General features: G+C 42.8%; 1 protein-coding gene across 3 annotated transcripts in view; it reads left to right on the top strand.

The window, feature by feature from the left end:
• The window catches only part of PAK4 (p21 (RAC1) activated kinase 4), a 223,716-nt gene that overhangs the window by 148,690 nt on the left and 57,598 nt on the right, over positions 1-17,428 (top strand). For all 3 annotated transcript variants that reach the window (XM_086938849.1, XM_086938848.1, XM_086938850.1), the window contains exons 3-5: positions 8,922-9,617; positions 13,316-13,765; positions 14,135-14,268. In XM_086938849.1, the coding sequence (XP_086794975.1) occupies positions 8,922-9,617; positions 13,316-13,765; positions 14,135-14,268 (1,280 nt within the window). The remainder of the gene's footprint in view (positions 1-8,921; positions 9,618-13,315; positions 13,766-14,134; positions 14,269-17,428) is intronic.

The following is a 17,428-nucleotide window of genomic DNA, read 5'->3' as shown; positions in this document are numbered from 1 at the left end:
TTAGCCCACACAAGCATCTCGACTGCTATAAGTTCCCGTAAGTCTGCACAGATGAACATTGTGACCATGACAGATGACTCTGCTGACACGCTGCACCTCCGAGCTGAAGATTCCATTTTTTAACTAGCCCGTTCTAGAGCCTGCTACTGGGTGTGGTTGGTGCTCTGCTGTGCACTTTGGTCATTGATAGAGCTGCAGGTTGAACTTGTTTGAACATTAATGTTCAAGTTTGAAGTTTATCAGGATGTCCCAACCAATGTAAATCAGTAATCTGGCATGCGAGTTTAGCTCCACACTATTCTGTTTTATGACCATGCAAACCCAGTGGTTCTAGAAAGCAAAGTTCAAGCCAGAATTCAACAAATGGATTACCAGCAGTAGATGAGATGCACTGTAGTTATAATGTTGAAGTCAAATAAAACTATTGGTTCAGGTGATAGAAGGACAAATCAAAGTGTTTTTGTTGTGAATGCATGGTATGATATCCAAGGGTCATTAGTTATGCAAGTTGAAGCCTCAGATGAGAAATACATGGCTGATACAAGGATATTTCACACCCTGGGCGAGGTGACATTTCTATTGCACTTGCATGGTTATGCTTCTACTTTTGAGTATTCATGTGGGTATGTGGTTGCACCTTAGGACTGTTTTGAAATTGCACTTCTGTCGATTTGCACAATGAATCTAGGTGCACATCTTTGTGATTGCAAAATATTATAATGGACATAAATTCTTGGTCACTGTTCTAATGGGCATTTATTGGTTCCAGCAAACATTTGTCGTTGGGATGAGATAGTCAAAGTCTCCAGAGTGCTTGAGATCAGATGTCCACTGGGTTTGTGCTTGCCATTGATTATGGCGGCAAATGTTTTTGCTGTGTCAGCAACAATGATTGAGTTTTGTAAGTGTAAGTGAAGACGAGGAATTTGTGAATTCACGGTCTGTAAATCTTTCTGAAAGTTTATTTTTTTCATCCTATATTAGGGGAAAGTAATTGTGTGAAGTTTCATTAAAAAATAACATTTTGTACAGTATTGAAACTTTCACAGTTTCACATGTTTGAATCCTCTGTGTCGTCAAGGTGGAGTCCCATGGTAAACGTAGTATGCAGTGTAAAGCTAATCATTGAACAGATCAGCTTAAAGAAGTGACTGTTAACCAATTCAGATTGTTTTCGAGAGAACAAAACTTCATCCAATCAGAGATCCGCATATTAATCACCCTTCCCTATCAATGGCCATCAAACCTCTGATTTCTATCCGTACAGTATGTGAAGGGTGTCTCCCTGAGCTCTGCTCATTTCTTCAATCAGTCAACTCCTTTGCTGGCATTCCTTGACGTTTGGATGAACTTCAGCTGTCCGTTAACAGAAAGTAACTTCTTGGATGTTCTTCACTGACAAAAAGCATGACAGAAAAATCTAATAAGAAATGTTTTTAGACCATGTGTGTCCTTTGGAAAACTCAAACTGTTCTCTTTGGACCTACAAAAGGAATGCCTATATCATTTGCAACCTGGGCATATAGAAGGCAATCACAATTGCACATTTTCAGCAAAGCACTCAAGTACAGGGAGGCCAGGCTTCTTTTGTGGTTACAGAGAAAAAAAGCGAAGGAAACTCCAGTTTCAGGATAGTTAAGGTTAAACAAGTTTCTACAATAGAGAAGAATTTTCCTAGATTCGGCCGCAATGCAATCCAAAACACCTCCCGTGGGGAATAGACGGTATTACCGTCTTCGCCCCACGGGATGTGTTTTGGATTGCATTGCGGACGAATCTAGGCTTTATTGGGTGATCTTGCAACCTATATTATCTCCAAGCTCTTAAGGATTGCGGATTAAGGCAAAAGGTTCAATATTGCAGCAGCGACATACTGCAAAACGTAGAATGTTAGCACCGGTCACCATCCATGCTGGTTATGTAAACAACAATGATGATGACAGTGAACCTAAGGAGGGAGAAATAGTCCAAGGTCAGAAAAATTCTATCTGACAAGAGTGGGTTGATTATATAGTGCTGCTTGCTCTCAGCCTCTCCGACACCACCTGCTGCCAGTTCCCCTATTGATGACATAGGTGATTTCTTACGCTCCTAGAAAGCGCATTCAAAATAATGTATTAAGCCATTGCAAAAAGCTGATTACTTCCTTTAAGTTTAAGGAGACGAATAGAAAGTCTGTGAAGTCCACACCAATAGGGGATTGCATACGGGTGGACATTTTTTTAACAAATAAGAATCCCTGCCACAGTATATCAGCAGTACTATGCCGCCTAGATAAAGTACAAAACCCGTGAGGACTGTTCAACTTGCCTCATTGGACACCCTAGGTGAGACTCCGCTGTCCTGCAGGAGGCTTAGAGGCACCCAGGAAATCAGCTCCCTGCTGTTCTACTACACCTAACAAGGAGGGTTGGCATCTAGACAATTATATGAAAAAGATTTTCAGCAATGGCTGCTATGACCATTAGGTCCTTTAACTCTCTTGCCATAGTAGTTGGAAACGACCATCCCATGTGGTCCTACTTAAAGGAGTTCATAGAAGTCAAAGCTGTCCTTCAGGAAGTTGAGTGAGCTTAGTCAGAAATCATTTATTCGGAGAAGAATATAACCTAAATCAGTACCTTCTGCAGTTACTATACTCTGGAGATTTTATGACACCCTTAAACTTCCAGGATGCTAATTTCTGTGTACCTATTCGTATAAAACACAGAAGATCCACAAGGTTTGAGGTGGCTGGATGCTATTATCAATTCAAAGTCCTGCCCTCCCAGAATATTCACCTAGTGCAGCTTATTTAAGGAGTGGTTGCAAGGTTTTCCCATATTTGGAGGAGTGGCTCATAAAGGCACCAATGTTCCAAGCTTCACAACACTCCATGAAAACCTGCCTCCAAGTTTTCAAAAACTTAGGATTAAAACTCAAGGAGAAATCCTGTTTCCTTCCATTCAGCGAGATAGATTTTCTAGGAGCATTTCTCAATACAAACTCTAGCAAAGCCTTCCCCACACGGAAAAGATACCAAAAATTACAAACCTACACAAAAGTGTCAGCTTCAGTGTGAGTATACAAGTCTTTCCTAGGGATGATATTTTCTTGCATCACTCTTATTCCAAACTGTCGTCTACATGAGGCTGCTCCAAGAACAGTAAGGCAAACAATGAAGTCAAACTCAAGGTTCTTTTGACAATAAGCCTATCTGCTCAATGCTTAGCTCTACAATGTTTATTGTAATAACTGTGGGATACCCACCACGATGACTGGCAAAATTCAAGAACGTGGTTGTTTGAAAGATATAAATACTGGAGAACCACACTTTACAGATGGGTAACTTGTTTTTGTGATGAAAATTAAAGCATTTCTTTTGTAGGTCTCGCTGCGAAAAGCGCGCTCTCGCAGAGAGAACTATAGCTGTCGGCTCAGCCGACAACGAGTGGAAAGTGGATACAAGACCTGGCCGCGCGCAGCGTTTTCCCATAGGATAACGTTGGGCGCGTGCGCTTTTGCAGGATCGCGACACGCGCCTCGTGAACAGTTCCTTTGGAATGCAGGGGGAGTCTGCAGAGGGGCAGCGGCGCTGTTCATGAGGCGCGCGGCGCTGATAAACAGGCTGGCTGCAGTTAGCATAGTGTGGCGCCTGACTTGTTTTTTGTGGAGAGCAGATCTAATGCCCTTTTCAATGCTTGTTAAAAAGTGCGCCCGCATTTGTGCTCTTGGAGAAGAATTTGCGAGCAATGAGAGGAGTGAGCCCACCCCACATATCTTGAAGATCTGCCGAGATCGGCCAGAACTGCTGCCTCGAGAAATATGGGGGCAGAGCTTACTGGCCAGCAGAGGAAGTTCCCGCGTGCCAGTTGTATGCTGTTTTTGTTGGACTTTGTGATGTTTATACAGCGCAAACCGTTTCAGTCTATGCCGATGCCCCCCTCCTCATATGGTGGTTGTCAGTGCCAAATCCTCCTCCCATCAGCAGCAGACATGCAGTCAGCGCCCCTCCCTGAGGTCAGGTGACACCGCAGGCAGGGCTGCTTGGGCGGTTGCATGCCTCTGTTTTCCTCCCGGACTCATTTGCTCTCTACTGTACTTTCTACTGTTGCTCCTGCAGCGTTTGCTGTGTAACACCAACATGGGGCTAGACTTCTACTCTGCCGCCGTGATTCTACGCACCAAGAAGAAGCGCTGCGGAGCCTAAACCAGCTTTTATGGCGTAGACCCCCTCCTCCAGTGCGAACCTGGGCCAGAGCTACTAATCCCTTCTCCCTTCACCCCTCTGACACCCAGAGCGGCCTCCGGTGTTGTCTCGGAGATAACTGGGTCCCGGAAAAAAAACAGGACGGCCAGAGAGCAGAGCAGTGTCTTCCGAGCTCTCTGCAAGACAAGGCAGCAACATGTGTGTAGTATGTGCCCCTGCGCAGACTGCTTGACAGGAGACAATCCTCTATGCCATGGAGTGTGGAGGCATGACGCCCGAATAACAGCCCCACCTTCACCTCTGTCGAAACACTCCAGTCAGACACACACACGGGCTGACAGGCAGCCAAACACATTATGTCTTAAAATCACGCATACCAACAACACACAGACTGGCCACCGCCAATGAGACACTCAGACTATCGTGCATACACACACAGGCAGACACACATCAAAAGAGTCACTGACAAGCAGACCGTAAACAAACACACACGAAGATGATACACAGATATGATTATTACTCGCACACAGACACAAACAAGCAGCCTCAGCCAGTGAAACCCACAAAGAATGGCACACACACACACTCAAGCACACAGGGATATAACCACAGACACAATAACACACCTTAGACAGTTATGGAGATATGCGCATGTATACAGGAACGCAAACTAAGCATACTTACAGACACACACCAACACTCACAGGCACACCAATTATGGAGATATGCGCATGCATACAGGAACGCAAACCAAGCATACTTACAGACACACACCAACACTCACAGGCACACATATACGCACTGTCAGATACTAAGAGGAAAAACAGACACATGGTAGTCAAAGAGTAGCGCATACATGCGTGCACAGCAGCAAGCAAACATACACACATCCAGCAGGATCTCCACAGTCACACTTAACCCCTCACCCTGCTCACACACCCACGTGCGCGCACACAATGTGGACCTCAAAGTGGTGGGAACAATAATCTTTGTTGGGCACAAAATATGAACTGCACCTCTTGCAATTTGATGGCACGTTTTAAAACAAAAAACGCAGTTGCCACTAGCATCTGCCAGGGTGCCATAAACGTCTCTGCCCTGCTTTCAGTTCTGCCACAAACACGTAACTGCGAACGTTTGGTACAGGCTGCAGCCAAACTCCATACACACCATCGAACAGTTAAAGGCAATGAATCCGAGCGTAGTCAACGCCTCATCTCAGGTCACAGGGGTACAGGTATTGTAATAGAGGCGAGGTTGTACTTAACTTTAGAGATGGTTAGATAGACGGGTAAATGGCTCAGTGAGTACACAGACAAATGGACAAGACAGACGAAGGACGGACAGAAAGATGGTGTAAGTCAGACAAGAAGGCTGGGTAGACAGGTTGACTGACGAATGGGACATACCGGTATAGAGACAGTGTAAACAGAGAAACTGTTATGTGAATGGCAGCCATTAAAACGTTTACCCCACTCACCTGTATCACTCCAGTAATATATTGCATTAAGAATATGAATGAATGGATACCTTGTTTGTGTATTGCCAATACAAGTACAAACATCTTGCAGGACGTCACAGTACTTTACATAGTCTGAGAGACTGACATTTGATTCAAGATGTACATATTTTTACCTGTCGCCTGCCCAAGATCAGGAAGCAGGCACACCGAACCGGCACCTCCTCACCACTTCTTCTCAGCCGATAGCAACCCCCATGGCCAGCATACACAGAGAACTACACTGCTATGGCACATTACTACCAACTGCCTGCCTTCCTGCCCCTACACTGTTACCCCGCGGTGCAGCCACAGGACAGTGGCTACATTTCCTGTGTCTGCCCAGCGACACGTTGTTCCTGCCATGGAGGTTTCCCACAGCCGGGTGCAGTTAATAAGTACAGGGACCCAAAGATATGTGGCATCGCATAATAAGAATGGACGTGGTACAGGTAGGCTTTTTTAAATTTATTTATTAGTTTTCACTTTTATATAGCGCAAACTTTACCCGCAGGTATCAGAGCGCTTTAAATCAGCATGCTTATAACAAGCAAGACTAGCACTCTATATTACTGCCAACTTTGCTTAGCATAAGCAACAACTAACCATTCACAAACAATGCTTATATACCAATTGCAAATTAAAAAAATAAATAAATAATGCAAAGCATTGTCATTTACAATGCCAGTAACTCAAACTTTAATGCTGTGAGACCTATTGCATTGTAAATGCTTGTCTTAATTAGTCTCTGAAATCAAGTTTGCCAAGGTTTAATTCTAAAATTCCTAAAACTGAGTTCTAGGGAATGCAAGCCAATTTAGGAACGTTTGCAAACTTGCCGATCTGAAATCAATCTTTACATTTCTAATTAATCTACTTGACGAAGCATGCTAATAATATACGCCATCTGCTTCTCTGTGTTTTCGTTAAATAGAGCGAGGCTACAGAGTACCATTCGTCATTGTATTTTTAAAACGTCATGGTAGTACTAATGGATTTTGCTGAACATAAATATTTGCTCAGTAATATCTTCCTCCTTACAGCAAGATCAGCAAGAAAGTTCTTTTATTGCTAATTTTAACTTTTGGAGTGTAAAGCCCTCTTCTTTTTTCTTTCATATTTTTTTACTTGTGATCATTGGCCTAAATAAAAACTGCTGGTCTGCCTAAGTTCATCCATCTTTATTTAATCATTTGTATTTTTATTAAGATTTTACTAGAACTTCAGTTTGGTACTTTGGCAATAATACTGTGATTAATTCCAAGATGCGTGAGCAAAGTGTCACACGACCCAGTTAAATCACATGAATGAGCCGTTTGGTCGTTTTTTTTTGGTGGTCATTTTATAGGAAAAAATGAAATTGCATACATGTATGCAATTATCGACCAGAAAAAAATTCTAAAGGTGATGAGAAAGCAAATCTTGTAAGTGGTAGTGATATTGTGAAGTTCTGTGGACTACTGTGCAGGTGCTTAGTGCTGTCAATTTTGGGGAAGGAAGACGAGGAGAAAGAAGAACATGGTAAGTTTGGTGAAGACTGAATTGGTTGCATGTAATTGTGTGCATAAAGACTGTACTCCTCCATGTCTCGGTTCCTATTCCACACATGGTCATGCGTCATCATGAGGTAATTGGCTGGCATTATGTTCATTTTCATAAGCATGTTTCTCATTGGAGATGTGGGAGAGTTTGAAATTCTTTAAGCTTTAAATGTGCTGCTAAGAGCTGCAGTTACCTTAGAATTTGTCAATGTGTTTCAGGTATAATAAGGGTTGTATACTCTTTACTAATTCTAACCCTAGTTGTAAACCTGGAATTAGTTAAATATCTTGGCTCTGCATCCTCCTTAGAACTAGAACAATCTTCAAAGTTGAATTCTGTTTTGTAGGTCTTTACTGGCACCCAAGAAATATGAGATTACTCAGGCCACAACCCAGTATGACGCAGCCTGCGTTATATTTGTGATATTACCTATCTAAACGCATTCCAAGTATAGGCTGTGTTGTTGTTTGCTCTTATTCTGTCTGTTGTCAACTTGGACTAAAGACACACAAGGACTTTATTCCATAAAGTGTTTTTGGGTTGCTACCTACTTTGTTTTCTGATTGTGTGTCAGACCTGTAAAATATAGGATGTTCATCAGTGGGCATTTGAGCTTTTGACTGCAGTAGAATGGATGAGATTGCATTGTGTATATATTTCCGTTTCCTCAGCCCCTTACCTTACAAGCCTGTCCCCCTTCCATATTTCAAATATATATATATATATATATATATATATATATATATATATATTTTTTTTTTCCAAGTTGTTTATGCTGGTGAGGAGCAGGGTCATTTAGCATTTCAGGCTTTCCAGGAATCTCAGCCATGAAAAGGTGGTAGAGATTTGGACAAATAACAGTGAACCCATGTACTAGCTGAATAAGCAGTTGTAAACAAAGTCACAAGGACCACATGGCTTATGTACGGATGTATGTCGTTACAACGCATACTTTTACTCCGCATACCATTACAACGCGGTATTTACAACGCATACCGCTACAACGCATAGCGCTTTGGGGTGCTGGATAGTGGTAAGTATAATTTACTATTCTAACTTCAGTCCCCGTGGACCCTAGGGAAGGTGTTGGATAGTAAATTAAACTTATCTCTTATCCTAGAGCGCCCCCCAGCGCAATGCGTTGTAACGGTATGCGTTGTAATGCCTGCGTTGTAGTGGTAGTGCGGAGTAAAAAATGCGTTGTAACAGGTGCATACCCTTATGTACGTGCCATATGGCTCCTCTAAGCAGGAGAGAGATTCTCATAATTGCCGAACGTGTACCAGGAGAGGAGGACTGCATTGAAAGCATAAACCCTCTGTGCATGGTTTTTGATGCCATTCACAAATGAGAATTAGATAAAATGGTATGTGCCCGCTTTTCCAAGAAAGGTTTTTTTTGCAAATTGATTTGTACGCTACGAGAAATTCCCTTATAGCACATATAACTTTCTTCAATATGTGGTCCATCAGTTTTTATCTTTTTACTTGTTCTAATGACCGTGTAACTAGCTGTGTGACAAATTGCTAATAAAATCTAAAATTAATAATTATAGGCATGGATGTATTCTGTGGATTATTGTTATAATTCTGTCTTCTTCGCTTCTGCAGAGTAATGACATTTCTCCAGACTGAAAGTTGATTACTTATTTCCGTAACTTTCATTTTTATTTTTATTTTATTTCTTTTGCAGACCATCGTGCGAGGGAGCAAGTTGGCACGGGATGGCTCATTGACTTGGCTGCTGGATGAATTTGAGAACATGTCTGTTACTCGCTCCAACTCTCTTCGGAGAGATAGCCCCCCAGCTCATCCTCGGCGAGATCTGATGCCACAGGAGAATGGCTTGAATGAGGCGTCCAGAGCCCGTCACCATGAGGATGGAGGAAGGAGCAAAGAGCACAGGGATCGGGGTGATAGGGGCCGACATGGAGCAAGGCCTGAATCAGAGCACTCTGATAGGGAACGGCCTCGTGAAGAGCTGCGTTCTCACCCACAACAGCCTCGAGGACAAGAGCCCAGTGCTAAACCTCATCCTCTCCGTCTGCCTCCACCGGACTACCAGAAACCATCTGATAACCGAACAAGACCTCATGACCGGTCGGATGGAAGGAGAGAGCATCCGGCTGATCAGGGATACGATGAGCCCCTGGACCGTGTGGTACGGAGAGAGAAAAATGACAGTTCTGACAGGAGACCCAAGTCCACGTATACTGGGCAGCTGAGTCCACAGTCCCCACGGGAAAAACGACCACTCTCTGGGCCCAATATCCGAACACCCAACATACCGGTCAGCGATGGAGTGATGAAGGCCACTCAGCAAACTGGACGCCCCTTCAACACTTACCCACGTGCAGAGACTGATCCTATCCGGGGAACTCTGCCCCAGGTAATATGCTTAGACGATGAAGGTGATCGCCTCATGTGATTGCTCAGAAAGGGGAGGCGATCACAAAGAGGGCTGTGAAAATCTTCCAAATATTAGTAAGGAGTGTACTGGAGTTGAAGCTAGAGCTGAGCTCCCTCTCATCCATAGGCACAGTCCAATAAAAGATAACTGTGCAGGTATAGAGACATTTAGAACTCAGCAATATTTAGCGGTGGTGGCCTTGCAAATCACCAAATACTTCCAATTCACATCCCTTCTGCAGATGTTTCATAGGCACGCCCAGTCACCTTGTGCTTATTCTCAAGCTCATTATCACGTGCTGCAAAACTAGCTCCCCCTTCCAATCTCCGTTCCAACACCCAAAGTATATTGCAGGCGTGGGTGCACAAGACTGTTGCAGATTACCAGCAAAATAACGTTCATGAAGTGTGGTGCGTTAAAGACTTAAAATAATAGTTCCAGCCGTATGTAAAAAAGTAATGGGCATTTATGGATATATTCACAATATCAAAAATAACACGTCATGATTAAAATATACTCTGAAAGCAGCATGTTAATATAAGGGTTTGTTTGTTTACACAGGAAAAAAATGCACTAAAGAGAGGCAGTGGCAACCGGTGTCTTTTTTTAACCAGGCAGCAGTGCCAACCGAGTTACACTTCCTCGGTTTGCTGACGTGGCAGTTTTATCTTTCTATGCACATGTGGTACTACCGTGAGCTTATTTTCTATGTACCTCATCCTAAATATATTCTTTCTGGCTGACAAAGATGAACTAGATATATGCTGTCCTGTTTCCATTTTGGTCTAATCCCATAGATGACTGCCTGATTAAAGGTTGTACTACTTTTTGTTACAGTTTGCTTGTACCTTATCAGGCCTTTACTCAGGGGCTAGTGTATCCTGCAGTGACCAGGATTCAAGACTGGTTAGTCCTGCATCCCTAATAATTGCAATTCTTGTCATCTTGCACTTCCTCTTTAAGACGTTGCAAAGCACTCATTCCAGAACTGGCTATATAATGCATATGGAAAATGTTTAGTCTTTCTTTGTAAACATTTTATCTTCTCTTTCGCTTATAGAAAAGACACCTCATACTTAATACAGTTCTTGGGTTGGCAGACATGGCCTAAATAATCTGATGCCTTATCCACCCCACTCACTCTTCTAAAATGAATAGTGCTGACAAGGCCTAATGTGTGCTTTCAAGACCCCCTGCAACTGAGTGACTTGTTTGCTTCAGGTACCATTCCCAAGTATTCTATATGAATGGAGGCAACAGTACCCCTACTAGAAGCTCGTCCTTACTCTACTTTACCATGAAGTAACTTTGCCAGAGTCCTTGTTATGCCTTAGAATAGCCACACAGTGATACATTATTAGCCAATCTGTACGATTCTTGAGGTTAGACTGCCACCATTGCCTGCCACTGAGCTGCAGACACCCAGCCTCTCTACTGCCTTCTAGGGGCAATGAAGAGATAAAAATAGTAGAATATAAATCTAAGGAACCAGAGCTGACTCCAGTAATTTCATCTCTATTGCTTCTGGCTTTAATCCACTCCACGGAGAAAGACCAAGGCTTGAGTTGCCAGTACAAATAGCTACTCAGTACCTCTGCTTCAGGAAAATACAACTGACCAGAGTGGATTTCTTACACGCTAGGAGATGAGAATTTATAGTCACCATAAGATCCCCAAAGAAGTCCTGTAAGACCTCCTGTCTTGGTATTTCATAAGTTGCAACTCACCACCATTAGCTGGTTCATTTCTTTCTGCTGGGTTGACCCCAACAAGCGAAATTTGGCACATTTCTTTCCAAAGTGACCAATTCTTTTGTGAGCCTCCGGGATTATACTGGTCACTGCTACTTTTTAACTTCTACTTGTCTGCACTGCGAGCTCTCTGTCTCAGGGGTTTATGCACAATCCTATGACAATATCCTAGCAAAAAAGATTAAACTATGGATCGCCTACTCCATTTAACTCCATGTTTCAAAAACCAAAATTTCTCATAGTTCTTCTTTTCCTCCCCTTCTCTACTGCCAGTCATTTATCTGTGACTGCACTACTGCTATCCGAATTTAGATAGCAGTCTTGTCCTTCATGTTGAACGCCTCTTTACTGGCAACCTTTCCCTCCTCCTCTATAGTAACCCCTCTGCTTAGTTATTTCTGCTTTTCTCAAGACCTCTCAACCATACCTAAATCTTCTACCAGGCATTTGGAGTCACTACCCCGCCACATATGTGTTAGCATGTAATAATTATGGACCTGCCTCCTGTTCCATACTGCCAAGACCCTCACCAAATCACTAATAGTAAATTAGATTGTTGCAACAACCTGCCCTTAGGCCTCCCTCACTACAGCTTCTCCCTACTGGGCTAAGCTCTCAACTTTGCCAGCAGAACCTTGTTCAATGAGGCAAGGCACACCTCCAAACCTCGGTTTTGCATCCAACTAGTTATGTACTGCAGTTTGACATTTATAAGGCATTCATGGTCGACTTGTCATGACGCACGTTTTTAGGTAAATAAATACGAATTCACTGTGGGCTAGACATTTTTGTGGGATCAGGGATAGAACTATTATTTTATCATCTAAGGGGCTCGAGGTTAAAAGCATTATTAAGGTATTTATTGACACTATGTCTGTACTGATGGTTTTGTTGGTGGATAGTGGTTGAGTATTTCCGTGCCCCAGTCTGGTCACCTAGCAGAAGATTTTCGCAATTTTGAATATACACTGATTTAGGTTGCATATTGGAATAGTCAGTCAGATGTCTCATAGGACTGATTAATTTGTTGTAGCTGTGGTGATGTGTGTGTGTGTGTGATCTGTAGGCCACAGGTATGAATACTGGGGTGTCCACTCGGCCGTTCATCCTTCTAAAGCCGATGAATGAGTACCAGCTAGTGGTTGTGCAGTAATTAGCACTACTTATCAGCGCATAGACACCAGACAGATGATAGTGTGCCTTATGAGGGCAGTGGTTATTATCACCTGAGACGTTAGACCAATTCAATTATATTGCCTTACTGTTCTCACTGATACACAATTCCAGGGACACACCTAGCACAGGGTGTTCATGCCTATTCCAGCAGAGTTAATGCCCCTCTTCAGCAAGTGTTTATGCAGAATAGGTGCATAATGTTGCTAGACAGACTGTGGAGCCTGTTTTCTTGAGTTATCACTTCCACTTTACATCCTTTATTTTGCTTAGTAGTTTCTCCCAACATTTTGTGAATGGGCGATAGTGAGCGGTAAGAACAAAAAAAGTTACTATTGTAGTGACTGTGTGGGTTTGTGCCCGCTGCAAAACCCACTGTATATGCCCCGGTCTCTTTTTACTAAAGTGTGTTTTACAAAAGGCATCAACTTTTGAGAGAGAGAAATGATGGGGAACAGAGCAGGCTGTATGGAAGGACATATGATTTGTTGCATCTGCCGTAATGTTAGGTCTGCCTGGTGAAAACATATAGTGCTCCCCAACGCCTGAGCTTCAAGAGTTAGCTACAAAGATGGGTCCTTGCAGTGATAGTAGTTCAAAGTAAGATATCATTAGTGTGTCTTAGCTCCTTCGAATATATTGAATAGTAAAGTCCCTCTACTTCTCCATGTTGAAGTATGGAAGTTTGGGTGTTCACCCTTGGGATGTTTGCTCTCTTACAGCAAATTCAGCATTTTCTTTGTTCCTTTTCAGGTGGATCATCGGCCAGGAAAACCCCAAGACATTCCCAATGGACCTGTAACTGGCAAAAGCAGCTCATCCAGGATTCAGCAAGGACAAATTAGGACCAAGAACCCAGACCAACCTCACCCAGGGCTGTCACCCCATGCCTCTGACCCTCACTTAACGCGCATTGGTCCCCCAAATTCTCAGACTCCTTTTTCCCCACCCACACAGGTGCCTCCACCACCACGCTCCCCTCAACGTGAACCACAGCGTGTGTCGCATGAGCAGTTCCGCACTGCACTACAAAAAGTGGTAGATCCAGGGGATCCCCGGAGTTATCTGGACAACTTCATTAAAATTGGAGAGGGGTCCACTGGGATTGTCTGCATTGCCACTGTCAAGACAAGCGGAAAGTTAGTAGCAGTGAAGAAAATGGATTTACGAAAGCAGCAGAGGCGAGAGTTGCTCTTCAATGAGGTAAGAGTGACTCCCTCTTTCTAGTTATTTCAGAGCATGGCCTGTCCTCTGTTTTATAGGACTTCAGGTTGTACTGACCTAATGGTCTACCCTCAGCATAAAGCCCTGATGTTGAGTGATCACACTCTCAGTTGAAGTTTTATTTGTCCCTGCTGCAGCTTTCCCTGCTCGAGGTGTCACAAAACTGTGGTTATGACTCCCGAGTCATAGTTACAATCCCATTCATATTTCTTACCACAAAACATTAGACCTCCCACAGTGTTGCTTATGACTGACATTGTTTTGGTTTGCTGCTCCATTTCACATGCACCTGCGCAGGATTCCTGTGCTAAAAGCGCTGTTCACATCTGTCTTGTGTCTGCATTTCAGGTTGTAATCATGAGAGATTACCAGCAGGAGAATGTGGTGGAAATGTACAACAGCTACCTTGTTGGGGATGAGCTTTGGGTAGTGATGGAGTTCCTTGAAGGAGGTGCCTTGACTGATATTGTTACACATACCAGGTAATGTCCTAATTTCTCTGATAAAATTCCAGTTTTTCATCTCAGTAGCAACAAAGATAATGTGATGTCATGGAACCTCACTATTCCTTGCTGGTCTTCCACACTCGTAACACACAATGAGTAATACCAAAGAGTTGATTCCTTCTCAGATCGACACAGGTCTGACTTTGCTCTTTCAGCACATCACAGACCACATCTGTGCAATTCTTTATTTCATATTAGGACTTGTTTTTGGCCACTCCAACACACACCAAGTAACTAATCAATGTTCTTCATTCTGACAAGATTCTAAGAGGCCAGAGATTACTTCCTCTTTAACAAACACATAACCCAGACAAGATGAGGTCTGAGAGCACCTCAGTTTCTTCTGGGGCAACGTCCTACTTCACTGTTACATCGATTGATGTTGATGACATACCCTATTTTAACATACACAAGTAATATCATGGAGATCTTTCATTCTATATTAAGATCTGACTACACCCTTACAACTCAAGGTCCATGGCCAAGAGATCTTGTAATTTGTAGTTGGTTCGCCTGCAGTACTCCTCTGACTCCTGCCGAGTACTATTATGCTTCCCTTTCCCACACTTTTTGATAGCTTGGAAACCTTGTGGATGGACCCCAGACCGTGCATAAACTGTTTATATGTACCGCCAAGTATGTTAATACTTCCTCTTAATGTCTATTTGGTGCTTCACTCTATTCTTCCACTGTCAGGGTGGAATTGGAAGCTGTATCAATTGTTGTAGCCCATCACATTTCCAGAATGCTCTCCTTGTTTTCCTTGCCTGCTTGGTTTAAAAGACAGAGGCAAAGTGCTGCCTTTTCCCTTTCTCTATTCTTTCTCCTTTTATTTGTATTTTGACATTAAGGTTGGTTCTGAAGTCTCCCACTGGATTCCCTCTTAATTCATCTGGTACGAAGTAAGGACGGGAAGGCTTTCCCCCCTTTCTTAGAAGAGTACAGGCTATATTGGAAGGCTGATGACATGTTTTGAAGGAATGGTCGTAGCGTGCCATATCTTTCTTGCACCAAAAAGCACAAAAAATTAATTCAAGACCGACACGAGGAGGAGTTGGTACTAATTGAGGATGTAAACCCAAATATCTGCTGTTGTGGTCCCTTATCAAGGTCCCTAGTCTAACATTTAAAACAATTGACTGATTTAATCTTCTGGCCTAAAGGATCCCAACTACCCTGGATGCTCCACTGCCTCAAACCTACAATACTTTCACCCTTCAGTTAATTGTTTGCATTGTTGCAGCTGTCCATTCAGATTCTTTTTTGGTACGGTCGAATATCTGGGCAGAACGCTAGTGTCCTCCGTGTTTTTCTAGAGTCTGTTAACAGTTTATGGCTCCAAGGGTTTGGTGGTTATTGCTACATATTTGTGGTGTTCCCTTCAACTCCCTTCTACCATTGTACCCATGAAAATGGTATTGGGGCAAAACAAACCAAATTCAATCATATTTATGGCCTGATTTCGGACCGACTTGAGCTTTATTGCCAAGGCTTTTAGTAAACCACCAGTTGCAATTTAGTGTGGCCATTTTAGCACCCTGAGTCAGCAGAGATCCTCTCAGTTGGACTTCCTCCTGGTATGATTGTACTTTATCCTTCTCTCTCTCTCTCTCTCTTTTGTAATTCAACTGTAGTGAAGGGATCCCCCCACTGGTTCTTATGGTGAATCCTGCCGTACTCAACCTAATTTCTGTAAAGGCCACCTATTGAAGGCAGGAGCATTACACATTTTCCCACGAAAGTACAGCATTCGTAATATATGCTTTGCTACACAAGCCTTGTCAACGAGACGTACTACTCTGAAGCTGCCACAGAAGACCTAACAAGTCATGCTGAGCCCAAATGGTGCATGAGAGTGAAATATGATACTTTGCACCCCAGCATAGTCATGTGCTATCTGTCTTGCAATAGGATTGTTCAAATGTCCCGCACAGCTGCGACAAACTGATGTAGAAAAAGAGGAGACTGCTTCTCCACCAGCCAAATGCAATGCAGATCTGTTGAGGTGTGCCGTGGTCACCTGGAAAGCATGGCTAAGGCTGTAGGAGGTTTTTCCACCTAGAGTTCCAAGAAAAAGTAGAGAGAAATATCAGGAAGTTAGTTAAGTAGCTCCAGGGTAGCTGTTCTGAGACAGCAGATGTAACACTGAACACATAGGTTTTAAAGTTGCCATGATGATTAGCCTGTATCGTATTACCTTAGCCGAAGTTACTGTAATGTAGAAGTCTACTTCTTGACAATTTTTGCAGTTTTCATGCATTTGATGATTCATTATACTTACTGGACAAGAGTGATTTATGCATGTATCTCCCGGTAGCATTTTATACGATGAGCTGCACAAACCACTTAACACACTCATTGGACAAATAAGTATAAATAGTACTGTTCTGAACTCGCTATAATCGTACCTGGAAAACAGAGTCCAACAAATAAAATAGCCTGTGAGACCCTTTAACTCTAGGCCAAAGCATTCCGCAAGGCTCATCTTAATGGCTTTTCAGTCTTTACTTGGTACCTCTTAGCATGCCTCTCAAACATTTAAATATTTTGTATGACCTCTGTGCATATGATACAGGTGATACGAGAGGAAATACTCCCTCTAGGGTAGACTCTAGAAGACTGACTTGTTTATGACGGTTTTACCACTGGAATAAAAAGGACTTTGATCTGAGTTCCTCCTTATCGTCGTACCCCTGAGCTCTATTCTGATTTGCTCATGGCTGAACGCCATTGATGTACGTTAGTGCAGGCTTCGCATCATCAATTGCAAAAAAACAGAGTTTCGGTAGATACAAATCTGGCCTGGTAAGCACACATAAATACAATAGCTAAGAACACACAGTACCGATTTGAGGGGGTTACACTGTTTATATCAAATCAAACTTTAAATTGGTGGTATAATAACTGATCATTTCAAGACTCAACATGTGAATTGCTTAACTCACTGGTATAACCTAGATGAGTCTGACTGATTTGAAAGCGGTCGTTTATACCACAGCAAGACTAAGCTTGGGTAAAATAATTTGATTACTTTGTTTTGGTTCTTTCAAATACATTATAATTGATGCACAAAGCTGATTCAAAATGGGTTGCATCATGAACCAAGCTGTGCACCTTGACACCACAAAATACATGA

This window comes from Lissotriton vulgaris, chromosome 9 (genome assembly GCF_964263255.1).
Source record: "Lissotriton vulgaris chromosome 9, aLisVul1.2, whole genome shotgun sequence".
NCBI lineage: Eukaryota > Metazoa > Chordata > Amphibia > Caudata > Salamandridae > Lissotriton > Lissotriton vulgaris.
Note: the sequence above shows the minus strand (reverse complement) of the source record. Positions and strands in the feature narration are given on the sequence as shown.